This window comes from Macaca thibetana, chromosome X (assembly GCF_024542745.1).
Source record: "Macaca thibetana thibetana isolate TM-01 chromosome X, ASM2454274v1, whole genome shotgun sequence".
NCBI classification, from domain to species: Eukaryota; Metazoa; Chordata; class Mammalia; order Primates; family Cercopithecidae; genus Macaca; species Macaca thibetana.
This window is the reverse complement of record NC_065598.1, coordinates 13,307,136-13,322,053: the sequence shown is the minus strand read 5'-3', so window position 1 is coordinate 13,322,053 and position 14,918 is coordinate 13,307,136. Positions and strand designations below refer to the sequence as shown.

General features: G+C 40.0%; 1 protein-coding gene across 4 annotated transcripts in view; it reads right to left on the bottom strand.

Moving 5' to 3' along the window:
* OFD1 (OFD1 centriole and centriolar satellite protein) overlaps positions 1–14,918 on the bottom strand; it is a 34,137-nt gene that overhangs the window by 2,345 nt on the left and 16,874 nt on the right. For all 4 annotated transcript variants that reach the window (XM_050777215.1, XM_050777217.1, XM_050777216.1 and 1 more), the window contains 9 exons: positions 13,212–13,285; positions 11,721–11,812; positions 10,222–10,411; positions 9,148–9,278; positions 8,491–8,602; positions 6,212–6,820; positions 5,719–5,845; positions 4,470–4,570; positions 3,041–3,151 (listed from right to left, as the gene is read on the bottom strand). In XM_050777215.1, the coding sequence (XP_050633172.1) occupies positions 3,041–3,151; positions 4,470–4,570; positions 5,719–5,845; positions 6,212–6,820; positions 8,491–8,602; positions 9,148–9,278; positions 10,222–10,411; positions 11,721–11,812; positions 13,212–13,285 (1,547 nt within the window). The remainder of the gene's footprint in view (positions 1–3,040; positions 3,152–4,469; positions 4,571–5,718; positions 5,846–6,211; positions 6,821–8,490; positions 8,603–9,147; positions 9,279–10,221; positions 10,412–11,720; positions 11,813–13,211; positions 13,286–14,918) is intronic.

Sequence of the window (14,918 nt, the reverse complement as noted above, 5' to 3'; positions counted from 1 at the left end):
ACTCCAATTGTCCTCCCTCCATGTCACATGCTCTCATCCTCTTCACAGATCTCCTCCCTCCTTTCCAAGGCAAACCCTGCATTTCTGCCTCTGCCTTTGATTGTAATCCCTCCCCTATCTTTAGGACCCTGACTGAGCCATTAATCCCTATTTCTGTACACAGTAGTTTTAGAAGTCTTACTCCCATAAAGATGCTCAAGTCTGTCCTACCCCAACAAAACAGAACAGAAATCACACCACTGCCCTCCCCACCGGCCATTCCAGCCATCTCACTGCTCATTCCCCACTTCCTCCAAACTGACGGCAGCCCTTCCTTGGGTTTTAGCGATCACTTGTATATGGATCCTTTCCATATCTTTTCCTCTACTCCTGATCTCTCTCCCTAGCCTCACGTCCACATTTCTGATAGTTCCCTGTCATCCGCATGTGGAAACCCCACAGCACCAGCTTCGTCCTGAGCGTGATCGTCCCAGTCCTTCGATCATGCTCTTTCTACCCTCCAACCACTCAGCCACCAGCGCTTGCAGGTTCACACTCCCTGTCCTGTGGCTGCAACAGGGGCCCTTCTCACCATCTTCCTGGACTACTGAAACAGCCCAGTCAAGGCTCTCCCTGAAGCCGGTCTCTGCCTTCCAACAACCTGTGGTCATCTGCACCAGTCATTTCCTGACAGGAAGATGTGGATCTGCTGTGTGTGCAGCATCTCCACTCTGATAGAGTCCAATGCCATGGTAGTCCAGGCTCTGACAATCTGCCCTTTTCTTTCCAGACTGATTTCCTACATCACCACCAACTTTGTACTAGAAATATTTCATCTGTACCAACCCACTCACTGGGGCCTGGCCATGGCTGTATCTTCCTTGCTCAGCATTCACCTTCACTGTCTCCTCAGTCTGTAGCACTCCCTTGCTCTCACAAAGTCTGAAATGCTGTTCAAGACCCAACTGAAATGCCACCTCCTCCTCATTCCTGAAGTGACAAGTAACCACTCCAGCATCTTACTTGCAGGATATCTTGTACTGCTTTGTCAAAAACTACACGTATTTGTTTCTTCCACTTCTATTCCTTCCAGGCAAGGCCCATATTTTAATTACTTGTCTGTTCTCTCTGCATCTTGGCACAGGTCCCTACATCTCAAAAGTTTAATTAGACCCCAATCCCAGAGACAATTATGCTGACCTTTCTCTTCTGGCTCTGACCCATAACCTACATTTTTTTTTTTTTTTTTTAACCCAAGCAATGCTAATAAGCAGAAAAATTCATAGGTTCAGCAGAGGACTTTGAACCTTTTTGCTGTGCCTTGTTCTAAAGCGATCAGCAGGAACTGAGTTTTACCAATAGGAGAGAAGCAACACAGTTTCTTCTCTCTCCCCGCATCTCTTCTGAATCCTTCTCATGAAATTAAAATACCAGAGGAGATAGTTGATCATTTCCACAGGCAGAAATGCAACTTCCTCCTTGCTAGAAGAAGAAAAAATGGTTACTCCTAAACAAGATCGCTCTCTTATATGGAATAGTAATCTCAAAATAGGAATGTTGTTTAAGTACCAATTACAAAATAAAGAGGAAGAGTGAGCTGCTTCTCTGCTCTGGTGTATATTTGGTAGTTGCAGGGTAGTATACAGAAACCTCTTGGACACAAGGGGAAAGAAAGGAAGTATGTCCATGGGGCACCTCTGAGACACCAGATTTCAGACTTTTTGAATTCCCTTTGTGCCCAGATGAAGAGGTGAAATGACAAATATAACAATTTCTCAATAACCAAAATGTCACTCACCATGCTGCTTAATAATTTTTAAAGCCAATATTATAATCTATGTTGCATCTCAGTGGCAGAACACCTAGTTACTCAGCTGATTTCCCTTATCCTATCACATTATTTGTATTCCCTCGCTCGGGTCTGTGCCAAATGGGTGCCTGTAGACACTCCCTCTTGTGGCCGCGGCCCCTATTCCCTCCCTCCATGCTGCGGTCCTGGGTGATGGCCTGCTGACTATCTGCCTCCCCTACTAGAAATCCAGGAAGGTGAGGGCTTAAGCTACAGGCTCAGCCCTGAGCAAAGTGCCCAGCAGAGAGAAGGCTCTAGATCAAGTCTCACTGAACACTTTCCAAAGCAGATTTACTCTGGAATCAGCAAAATCAACCCTCTCAAAATCTCTTGCCTCTTTCAGTAATTTTATACGTTCCTGAGTACCATGACTAAAACCAAGAAACTGCTAACGGGTTTTGGTTATGTTTTGGGTATGATGTTTTTCCAATGTTTGGGAGGAACTAAGAGGTGGCTTTACTTGAGAAAATTCCTTTCAGCTTTGAGGATTAAACACTTGGTCCAAGAAGAAAAGGACCTGGCTGTTGGCTGAGCCCTGGAACAAAGCACAAAGCTCCCATGGCTCTCTTGCCATCTCCCTTCACCCCCAGTGAGGGAAGTAGGTAATCTGGAGAAGAGGAAAGAGGAAGTGGGCCAGACAAGAGAAGTCTGATGGCCAGTTTTCCTCTAGTGCTAAGCTAACTTGGTGTCATAGCTTTTCCGAAGATTGAAATACAAAGTTTTTCTGTCCTAATTTCTTATGACACAAAGCAAACAAGTAGATAGAAAAATAAATAATATTTAAATGTTACAATCACATTAAAGACATATGATAGAAGTTAATTATTACTTCAATTTTTCACGGTGATTTCCCAAAATGATAAGGTCCCCATGGAACAGTTTTTGTAGAAGAGTCTTGGGGAAAAGTCCAACTACTATTCCAGGCACTGAAGAGTTAATGAAAACACTTTTTAAGCAACTGGCCTGAGAAGCTAAATGAGAAGCCTTTTCTTCCAACGTGTCCTTTCCTCAGCACTGTCTTTACATGTTCACGTGGGAATTACTTCAGAAATGTCGTTAACAATATAATGCCACTATAACTCCCCAACCCAAGATTTTGACTAATTTACACCTACAAGAAGACTTCAGTGATACATGAAATAATTCACAGAGCACACAGACTGGTATTTAGTATGCGACCCTGCTGACTGTTAGTTCAAAAAAAGAACTTACTTGGGTGCTGATATGAGAGGGGCACAGCAGCTGCAGCAGCATCCACATGAGGCATATCCCCGGCAGGAGAGAGCCCATCCATTTCCAACTGCCTTGGCCCGTTCCCTGCAGCTGCATGAGGCACAAACAATTATCCCATGAGTCCTTAATAATAACACCAAGACAAAGAAGGGCAGTGCAGTGTGGGGGCAACTGACTGGAGAACGGGAACTGAAGCCAAAGTAACTGGGTGCGCCCTTTCCTAACAGGATTCCATGAAGTTCCCAACATAACCACTTGCCAACGTATTTGCTTGTCAGAGTGTTTTTGTACTTGAAAGAATTAACTTTGTTTACAAAATTAGATTCGTTACCCAACAGGAAAATCAACCCAGTGACAGTGAAGAATTCAATTCGCTTGCTGATAATCATTTGAATTCCATTAAACTATCAATGATTTAACACAAAGACTTTAACAAATATTCACAAAATTTACCAAGCCCTCTCATTTAACTGTTCAAAATATTACATTTTCAGATTTGAAGATGAAGTTTACAAGGCTAACCAACAGCTTATATACAAATATAAAGAAAGAACCTTAGAGATGATAGGCTCTACATGCTTATTTTACACTTACAAAGTGGCTACAAAGTGAGACAGTCTAAGGCAGAGCCATAGCCAGGACACGAGTTTCTGGACTCTTAATATTCTTTTATCTCCATTCTTTTACTAAAAATGAGGTTTTGTAAATCTGAGGCAATCAACAGAATCAGTAAATTTAGAAAATAACATCCTTACGCCAGGCATGGTGGCTCATGCCTGTAATCCCAGCACTTTGGGAGGCCGAGGCGGGCGGATCACTTGAGGTCAGGAGCTCAAGAGCAGCCTGGCCGATATGGTGAAACCTCATCTCTACTAAAAATACAAAACAACTAGCTGGGTGTGGTGGTGTGTGCCTGCGGTCCCAGCTACTTGGGAGGCTGAGGTAGATGAATCGCTTGGACCTGGGAGGAGGAAGGAGGTTGCAGTGAGCCAAGGTCGGACTACTGTACTCCAGCCTGGGCAACACAGACAGACTCCATCTCAAAAAAAATATAAATAAACATTGTTGTATTCTATAAAAAGGTAAAAATAAATTAAGAAAAATCACTTATTTAAAATCTGATAATTATTTAAAATCTGATGTTAATAGTTCATTTATAAGCTAAAAAATTAGCTCAAACTCTGAAATTATTAGTCATACTGAAATTTTTAAAAAGTAAACAGACACATGCATGAAAATCTTCATGAGAGAAAAATGAGGTGATACATCTGTACTTGTGGTTGTATCACAAAATAATAATGACCCAATTTGTAACTGCTTTTCTTTTTAAACCAATGGATACATTTCACCAAAACTAAGCTTTCTGGATTTTCAACTTATAAAAACTGATACTTATATTTGAACTTACATTCAGAAGATGATTCAAATTCCTCATTATCCTTAAAAGCTAGCTTGTCCACATCTGAAAATTCACTTTTGTCCAGAAGTTCAGTTTGTCTTTGATAAAGACTAGATTGGAAGGATAAAATTCATGAATGTGAAGTTTTAATAATGGAAAACCAAAGAGCACAAGGTGACAAAAAGCCTTTTGTGACTCAAGAAAAGGCTCTACAAAATTCCTTTTCTCTTTGTCTTGTAAAGAATAGCTCCACCTCACCACCACCACTAGGCATTGTTCTCAGCAATTAATACCTGTTTACTCAGTTACTCCTTGTAACTATTTCATGCTGTGAAGTAGATACTACAGTTGTTAATAAAGAATAATGTTGTACTCTGAATGCTATTCCTAGGAAATAACCATAAAACATTTCTGAAAAAAAATTCTGCATACTATCAGCATGAACCAGCTGAAGATGTAATACCACAACCTTGAGTGAGCAAAGTGCCCTAATTCAGCATGTGTGTGTCTTATCCTTTTGGCTTATCACAAAAAAAAAAAAAAAAAAAAAAAAAAAAAAAAGCTTTAGGACCATGACAGGCCCATGTGGCAGAGAACTACATTAACATGCAGATGCCCAGGCTGGAGCCCAGAACTAACGAGTCAGTTCTCTCTGCTGTGGGGCCCAGGTATGGGTAGGAGTCTGCTCATCACTCAAATCACAGCCTGGCTGACCCAGTGGCCTGTTTCTAAAAACATCCACTCCTTCCTGTTTCAACAATCATACTCTACTCCAGAGCCCACTACCACATTTGAATTTATTTCAATGATATGCAGGTCAGAACCTTATCTGTTTATATTTCAATGCCAAAATATTTTTAAATGACTTTTTAATGATGTGTAAAATTGTTCCAACTTTAGAAATAACCTCCATTTGTTTGCTTTCAGATTTTGTACATTTGTTTTTTATCTTAATAAACCAAGTCTATTCACAGAACCAGGAAGATGCTTATTTACACCAGATTGCATGGTCCATATATCAAGTTTAGCAAATAAGCATTATTCACTTATTTGCTAAAAACAATCTTTTTCTCTCCAGGTAATTTAGATGATTCTCAAAAATGACACATCATTTTGCAATCTGATTGCAAATTCTATACTGCCACATGATCTATAATAATTATCTCCAAAAAAAAAAAATCCCAGTAAAAAAAGTGAAGGCTGATACAGCAAATAACATGATTCAGCTGAAGCTAATCAATCAGAACATTATACTTACCCCACTTTCTGCTCCGTAGGGCTGGAGACGGGAGGGATGGAGAGGCTGTGCCTAGACTCAGTGGGTGATGGTAGGGGCATTCTGTCAGGACAAGGACTGGGGGAAACAACGTGTGATCTGCTCAGACCTAAGGTGCAGAAAGAACCAAGGAAAGAATATTATCAATTGCATGGAGAAGATACCAACGTGGTTTCTAAAGAGCTCTATTAGTTTGAAAATAAACTGTTATCCTCACAAAAAGCCAACTATGATGCATAAGATCCACAAAACTAATGATTCAAGCACTAAATTAAATTGCAGTGGCAATAATAAAATGCATGAAACCAACAGGCAGCAAAGGAAAGGCGACTATCACTCTCTAAACAGTTCTGTGTGCCAAGCAAACACCAGACCTTGCCACTCTGGCCCGGTGACCCTCACAGCAACCCGTGTCGTGGGCAGGGTGGCTACCCAACTCCAGAGCACCCCACAACCCTTTGTGCGGGTGGCTTACCTTCTAGATACATTTCACTTTCGAGGCTTCTTTTTGCTTTTGGAAGGGGTGTGGAAGAGAGGCTTCTGGAGGAAGTGCCCCCGTGGAGCCTCGAGGCTGCACTGCCTGTCAGTGCTTCCAAGACGTCATTCCTTTCTTCTTTAAGTGTGCCCACTTGAGGCTGCTCACAGACAACTCTGTCCTCTCCAAAGATATGTCTTTCCGGGGAACTCGAAGTAATGTTTTTGAAGGCTTCCAGCAAGTGCAGAGATGGTGGGCTCTTTGCTGCTAGTGGGCTTTTGGCAGAGTTTTTAATGACTCTCCGATGGTAACTTCTGAAAGCCTTTTCCAAGCGTTCAGCCTCTTGCTGAAGCTCTTTGACCCTTGCCTTAGTATTGGCTACAAACTCAAGGTCAGAATCAGGGGAACTACCCTCCACCCATGCATTTGGATAATTTGTGATCCTTGATGCAACCATACGTGCTAGAACTTTTTCATGTTTAAAAGGACTGTTCAAGAAATCCCCACTTATCTCATCATTGAGAGGCACCATGTTGCCATTTATTAATCCATTGACAGAACGATCGATCACAGACTGCTTTGGATTGCAGTACACTTCATTCTCTAGGGCTGCAGGATACAAAAAGCAAATTTCAGAAGTGAGTGAACAAGGCAGAGAAGAAAATATACTCGAGAATATTATTTTTTTGAAAAATGGAAGAAAGTAATAAGGACAAACTTGCACGTTAAAGTTTCTGAAGCCATGGTAATGATAACCACTAACATTTATTGAGAGCTTATTATACCACCTACAGCTTCATATGTCTTTTGTAACACGATATAATTTCAGAATCCATTATGCACAATTTTGAAATCCACAAGGCTCTGAGAACTGAAAATTTATTCATAATTTATTTGGTGGCAAAGCCTAACCAGACTTGAACTCATTTGGCTGAAAAGTTTGACCTGAACTCATGTAAACCCATTTATAATCTTTATTTATCCCAGCATGAATATTCATACAGTTGACTGCAAAATAATTAATGTGTTTTACTATAGGATGCTGTTCAGAACTCCCAGGGCTAGTGTGAAATCCACAGCATATGGCCTGAGTTTCATATAAGGAAGTGAGGACCTGCATTCACAACAACACTGTGGTCAAGGAACTCTCACTGTTCCGATTTTACAGATGGGGGAACTAAAGCTTACTGAGGCTGGGTCACACGGTTAGCAGGTCTAAGAGCTACTGGGCTTTCCTAATGCAAAGCCAGTGTGTGTGCCCCACTCTCCTGCAATGCCTCCCTGTGATGCTGCAAGAAAAAAGTTTGCCCTCGGCAACACATGCATGCGAAAGGGTTCTATCCTCATTCAACTATTTTTTATTGATAGGAGACTGCTATGACTTCAGCTGTGAGAAGTTTTGCAAACAGAATTGAAAGAAAATGAGGAACAGAAAAAAGTAGAAATGAGTAGAGATAAAAATAAAACAAGTGCTGGTAGAAGAGAGCAAGGAGCTGATAAGGAAAGAATGCAGGTGGGAATGAGGAAGGCTCAGACCTAGTTGAACTGGTAACACGTACGTACTTTCTTTGAGCTTGAAAGCAACTGAAGAAGAAAGTATCTAAACTTCAATATCCTTCTTACGAAGTAGGAAGGGGCAGAGATGCATCCACAGTGAAGACACAATAATAAAATGATACCAATAACCATTTCCTGAGTGTCTTTTATGTCCCAGGTACTGGACTGAAACCCATTTCATCTTTTTCATCATGGCTCAGTAGGTATTATTATCCCCATTACAAATGAGGAGATTGAGGCCCAAGGAAGTTAAAGTAACATGCCCAAGGTCAAACAACTTCAAAACTGGGGTCCAAAAGAAGAACAGTTCTCTGATTCTGAGGGCAATATTCTTTTTGCTAAACCACCCTGCTTGTCCTGTATATTTATATATCTATCAAGGAATCCGTAAAACTACTGAATTGGTGTTAACATTGGGGTTACAAATAAAAAAGGAAATCCTAGAATGAATGTGGGGACTTCTATGTCACCACCATGCCTTTCCTATTGGGGCATGAGACTCTCCCAAGCCATGAGGCACCTATGAAGCAAATCACTTTTGCTGATGATCCAGATGGTATTACCAAAATGGATAGGGAGTTTTACTTCTAAGATGACACATATTTCTATGGCTTTTCCTCTAACACAATAATTAATATTCAATAAATTATGATCATTACATTTTCACAGACACCAGAAGCTTTATACACACAAAAATATTTATGGGTTAAAATGTCTCTAACCTGTCTGAGTTTGTTTCAGTTGCAATTTTAAATCGGCAACCTGAGTAGTTAACCTCTTTACAGAAGCTTTGTAACCCAGAATCTGGGCCTTCAGCTGTGCAGAATGCTCAATCTGAAAAGATTCAGAATAGGAAAAGAAATCCATGTAAAACAAATCACAGCTTGCTTCAAAAGGAAAAATTCTCTTATCATGTTTGTACTCTTTTTGTTCTGCCAATTTCAAGAAGCTTTATGACAGTAAACAAGAGGGTCCCTATTAAAAAAAAAACACAAGCAGAACAAACAAGTTTTTCACCATCTTTTTCAGTCATATCAAAGAACTCTAGGGCATGCAGGCAGAAATCAGAAGACACAGTGAATGTTTGTAATACTTCTCAGGGTGAGAATCGAGAGATAACAGTGGGTACCATCAGGCACTCAGAAAATTTTATATTTAGGTGAATTTGCTTTCTTCTCCATTTTATTACTACTACGAATATAAAGTCATATTATCACTGCAAAATTTTCTCAGATGAGAAAGGATACCTTTAGCATATTTGGGAGAGTAATGTTTGATGTTAAAATAAATCTGATTTACACTAGTATGACTTGTGCCAAGTTTACATATCTATGAAGTGTACTGGCATCACACTAGAACTGAAGAAGAGCAATACTCACTTCATCTTGCAGTTGTTTATGCAGAGCTTGCCTGCGGCTTTCGAACTCCTCATGCTCAACCACTATAGCCTTTTCAGCTTTCCGTAGTTCTTTCTGAAAGACTGCAAGTTCAGGAGCTGGCCGAGCTAGGCCTAACAAGGTAAAAAAAATCCTAGTCATTATCAACCTTAAGTTATTTCACTTAACAAAAACTGTTAAAGGGGTTTTAAAGTGTTCCTTTGCTTTGTACTCACGCAATAAATATGATAATAAGTCTATTAAATGAGCTCAGAGCAATCCTGACTCTCAAATTTCACAACAAAAGAATTTAGTGCATGTTAATGCAAACTTTATTACCCTTGGAGCCCTACTCCAAGTAAAAGAACTCTTTCAAATCCTCAAATTAACCTGAAAGCCTGTCTCTCTCCTCTACCATGCACAGAAGGAGCTCTCTCTCTGGTCTAACTGTTGATGACAGCCCTGGGATCCAATATGATCTGGGCATCTGACAGCAGCAGTTGGGATCCAAGCAGAAGGCAGATGGCTGTCACAGTCAAGGTCATCTAAGAACCCTTTAATAAAGGTTGACTTATTCAGGGTATGCACAAAGGATGGTGGAGTTCCCTGGGCTAGTAACAGAGCCACACTGTTAGCGCTCCTTGGGCCTTGAGAATCAGGGGAGGGAGAAATTCTCAGCACTGGAGAGAGGGAGGTGGTGCAGAGCACCCGGAAGAGGTCATCACAGGCACTATGACCTCACTTGGCCATGAGGCAGTGGCCAGCCTAGAGCTACTGTATGTAGAGGCTGGTGTCCCCACTGGCCACCAGTGAGAGGGCAAGGGAAGCCTTGATACCACCTAAAGCAGGTTTGCAGAGTTTAATCCAAGAATCTTAATTTTATAAATTTAATTTAATCCAAGAATTAAATTTATAAAATTTAATCCAAGAATCTTAATTTAATCCAAGAATCTTAATTTTATAAATCTTCCCAATTTAAGCCCCCCTACCTTATACAAGTACAAAGCATAGTTTTATAATACTGACCTAATACAAGTTACTAAAACATGCAAGTCAGAAAAAAAGAAAAATACATACGGTTTAGGAGACGCAAGTTTTCATTTCTACTCTCTTCCAGTTGTTGTTTAAGTAATTTATTTTGTGCCAGAAGCTCCAGTTTCTCTTCTTTTAGTAGTGAATAATCACTCATCTCTTTAACCTTTTCATTCAGCATATGGTTTTGTTTTGTTATTGCCAAAGACTGTGCTTTGACAGACTCTAATTCAAGCTAAAATTCAAAAAGGAAAATTTACATTTGAATAATGACTTTACAGTACTGCAAAAGTAAAAGCTGGCAGGCTCCTTTAAGCATGGTGTCACAATTTAATTAAGGTCACTGGACAGAAGTCTGACTCTCTGCAGTAAGACTCTAACTACAATAACGAAAATTATCTTCTGCCCTACAGTTGAGGCAGAAGTTTTATAGGTCACCATCCCATGAAGCAAGTCCTTCTAAGATTATCATCCCATTTTCCAGAGGCAACCAAGAACCCAACAACAATTACCCATCATAGCAATATATATTTTTTAAATATGAAAAGGTAAGATAAAAATGGCTGGGCATGGTGGTTCACGCCTGTAATCGTAGCACTTTGGGAGGCTGAGGCAAGAGGATTGCTTGAGCTCAGGAGACCACCCTGGGCAACATGGCGAAACCCCATCTCTACTAAAAATACAAAAATTAGCTGGGCGTGGTGGCACATGGCTGTAATCCCAGCTACTCAGGAGGCTGAGACATGAGAATCACTTGAACCTGGGAGGTGGAAGTTGGTTGCAGTGAGCCAAGATCACACCACTGCACTCCAGCCTGGGCGAAAGAACAAGACTCTGTCTAGAAAGAAAGAAAGATTCTGTAACATGTTGTGAAGTGCTTCCCTTTTCTTAGTATAATATATACCATATTTGAGTACAAAAGCCTACAAAGTTCTCACATAAGTCAAAGTTGCTAAAATAAATTTTATATACAAAATATGTTGTAAGTACCTAAAGTTCCAGCTTCATCCTTCAGACAGCAAGCACATGAATGAATAGAAAAGTAAAGAAGCAATGATATGTGAAAAATGCACCTCATTTTGTTTTAATCTGTAAGATAACAATGTAATGACAGGAACTTTTTTACCTGCTGCTGATGGAAGGAGAGAACAGGCTGATGTAGAAACTAACAGTAATGGCCACCCGCTATGAACTAGGCACGTAAGTTAGCTTACTGAATTCCCTCAACAACCCTATAATGTGGAAAACATCTTAGTTTACAGCTCAGGAACCTGCAGTCACAGAACTTCCCTAGTGACACACAATCAGTTAGAGACACAGACAGGATTTAAGCAGGACTCCAGGACCCAAAGCTCTATCTACGCTTTCCTATGTGACACTGATTGAAATTAAGAACTGTTGAATTAACTTCAGCCATCACCTTCTTAGCCATATAAATGGCAGTCGAAACACCTCAAGAGGATGACTTAGGATAAATTATGTATGACTAAAATTTCATATATTGCTTAAAATCTATTTCAAAAACCAATATGCTTAACAATTACCTCAAGTTCTTTCACACGATTTACAGATTGATTGAGTTCCTCCTTTTTTGAATTAATAGCTGTGAGCTCCTCTTGCAAATGAACAGCTTTTTCTGAAAAAAGAGCCCACCAATTAAACACCATAATGTTTTCCTAGTGAATACAAAAGCCATTTAATATTTATGGCCAGTATGTCAGACCTAATGACCACTATTTCACAATCCAAATAGCAGAGGTAGGGGGCAAGTAAGAAATAAACCCTATTACCCAACAGGTGATGTGAAGCTATAACCGTCATGTATGTGGTGAAATTCCACTTGCTACACATGCTAACCAGAGTTATACCATCTGCTCAAAGCACAGAGCCCTAATACCCACAGCTCTTAACTTCCTTGAAGACAAAGATCTGTCTGTTACTATATTGTAGTTAGTATTTTGTAGTTTTCACTTCATCTAACACAAGTCTATGTAGGTATATCATCAAACCATAATTTGTTATATACATAATGGTACTAATTCATAAAAGAGGTATTAGTCTCCACAAGCTAGTAAAAGAGGCTGGGCACAATGGCTCATGCCTGTAATACCAGCACTTTGAGAGACCAAGGCAGGCAGATCACCTGAGGTCGGGAGTTCGAGACCAGCCTGGCCAACAAGGTGAAACTCTGTCTCTACAAAATTTAGCAGGGCATGGTGGCGCACACCTGTAGTCCCAGCTACTTGGGAGGCTGAGGCACAAGAATCACTTGAACCCAGGAGGCGGAGGCTGCAGTGAGCCGAGATTGTGCCACTGTACTCCAGCCTGGGCAACAGAGCAAGACTCCATCTCTAAAACAAACAAAAAAAAGACAGTAGCCACACATCGGGTATCTGGGTCAACATCAACTACCCAACCCTGGTTTACTCCCAAGAATCTTCTTGAAATTTCCACCAAAACTTCAACTTCTTGTTGCAGCAATTTCCTAGAAATACATTGAAATGTAAAACATCTGAAGATTGAAAAATTATTCAACTTCCATAGTCTCAGGCCAATGTACACAAGAGTTCAGAAGGTTATACATCAAGTAAAAATACCGTAAAGCATAAAAATACATTAGAAGCAAAAGAAATAAGAAACTAGGTCACAGGGGACAGAGAAGTTGAAGTTTTCCGTAAGTGAAAAATAAAGTCTCTCATGGTTAGGAGTAATACGTACTTGATGGCAGTAAGTTGCTGCTACTTTCCTGACAATTGCAGATTTATCAAAATATATGAAATAAAGTTGGATAAAATATCCATGATAAATCACTGGCCTTTGTGAATATACAAATTATTAAACATGAAGGTTTCTCAAAAGGCAGTGAAGACAATTTTTTTTTTTAATTTATAAAATTAAAATTACAAAAATGTATATTTTGTAGAAACAATGAAGTGTAAGCTATATTTTTTAGAATATGGAACAGGCCCAACTTGGGAAGCTAATAACCTACAGCAGAACTGAAAAATACAGCTTATTTCCCCCCTACACATCACCTTTATTCTTCCTTTCATCTTCAATCAGTCGATTAGTTCTAATGATGTAGTCATCCTTCAGTTCAAGTTGATACCTGAGAATCAGAATGACTAAATATGAGCTCCTCAGTCATTTTTCTGGAAAGACTGTTATCAGTGCAGGAACTTATCTATGGCACAGGAGCACCTGAGGGCGCTGAACATGACAATGTGTAAACTTCAAAGTCCTCAATACTAAAGCCAGGGATATGACCTCTGAACATAAAATGCCCAGTAAAACCCTTCCTTGATCCTATAAACTGGGTCCCAAAACTCAATCACACAAGATGAAGGGTCGTATTATCATAAGGTTATTTACTGAAAACAATCACTTTTCAGTTGGTCTCAACCGACACAAAGAGCAAAGGGGTAAATTAAATTTACACAGCACACAACAGACTCAATCCCAAATGATAATCAGACAGTCACTTCCAATCCACCTGTACCATCTGCCCACCCCCAACCAAGGTAAGACCTTTTGTGCTCAGGGACTAAGTGCAGTCCTGAGAGCCAACCGCCAAGGGCATTATACCCGGATTAGCAATACCAAAAGGCACATTTTCACCGTTTCACTTCCCTTTCCCAGCTGTTACCATCTGCCCTTTTGGTTCCAAAAGGAAACAGAAGCACTCCTGTGGTGAAGAGCCTCCAAACTCCAACACCTGCCAAAGTCATATGAGGATTCCCAAAGCCAGACAAACACCATGCAGCCTGTGGAAGCTGTCACAATGATACCAAACAGTTCACTAGCTCCCTAACTATGTAAAATTAACACACATACTTTAATTCATTTATTCCTAAAAATTCAGCAACTACAGACACTTCCATTTTAGCTATTTTAGTATAGAAACTGACATAGAAGGTGTGGGTAAAATACATCATTTCAAAATCAATAGATAAAAAAGCTGCCATATTTTTAAAAAATAGAATTTGTTTAAAGGATAACCTCAAGAAACCTTTGCAATACTATGTAATGGAATATCAATGACAAATTGAGGAAGGGAATAAAAGAGGCCAAATAAGAAATGCCCAGACCACCTGAGCTGAATCATTTCCTCACGACACATTTACAGTAAATATCAACTAAGTACTTTTTATGTGCCACATGCTTTCCCACACACTGAAGAGAAATGTTACCACACGGGCATAATATCGTAGCACTGAGATGTTATTCACTGATACACAAAACTCAGACTACAGAAAAGCCAAAGTAACCATAGTTGTCCATATTTTCCTTTCTCTGTATCACTTTTTGCCTCACATAGTTAATTTTAGCTCTTTTGATTCTGGCTTTGATGAATCTTGAAGAAATACGAGGCACATGTTCACTGACAAATACTATGACCATTAGTGTAATTTATATATGGTTAGATACCCCCATCCTTGGGGCTGTATGAGTGAGGCAGAGAAAAAGATAATTAAAAGTGGTTATAATTCCAATTTTACAGCTTATCAACTATGCAAGCTGAGCAAGTCACAAGGTGTACTGAAAATTAAAAGCAAATCACAGCCCGCAATAAATGCTAGAGAAGCCATAAGAAGCACAGAGGATGTGCATCTCTATAGGTTTTTTTTTTTTTTTTTTGAGATGGATTCTTGCTGTTACCCAGGCTAGTACAGTGCAGTAGCACAATTTCAGCTCACTGCAACCTCTGCCTCCTGGGTTCAAGTGAATCCCCAGTAGCTGGG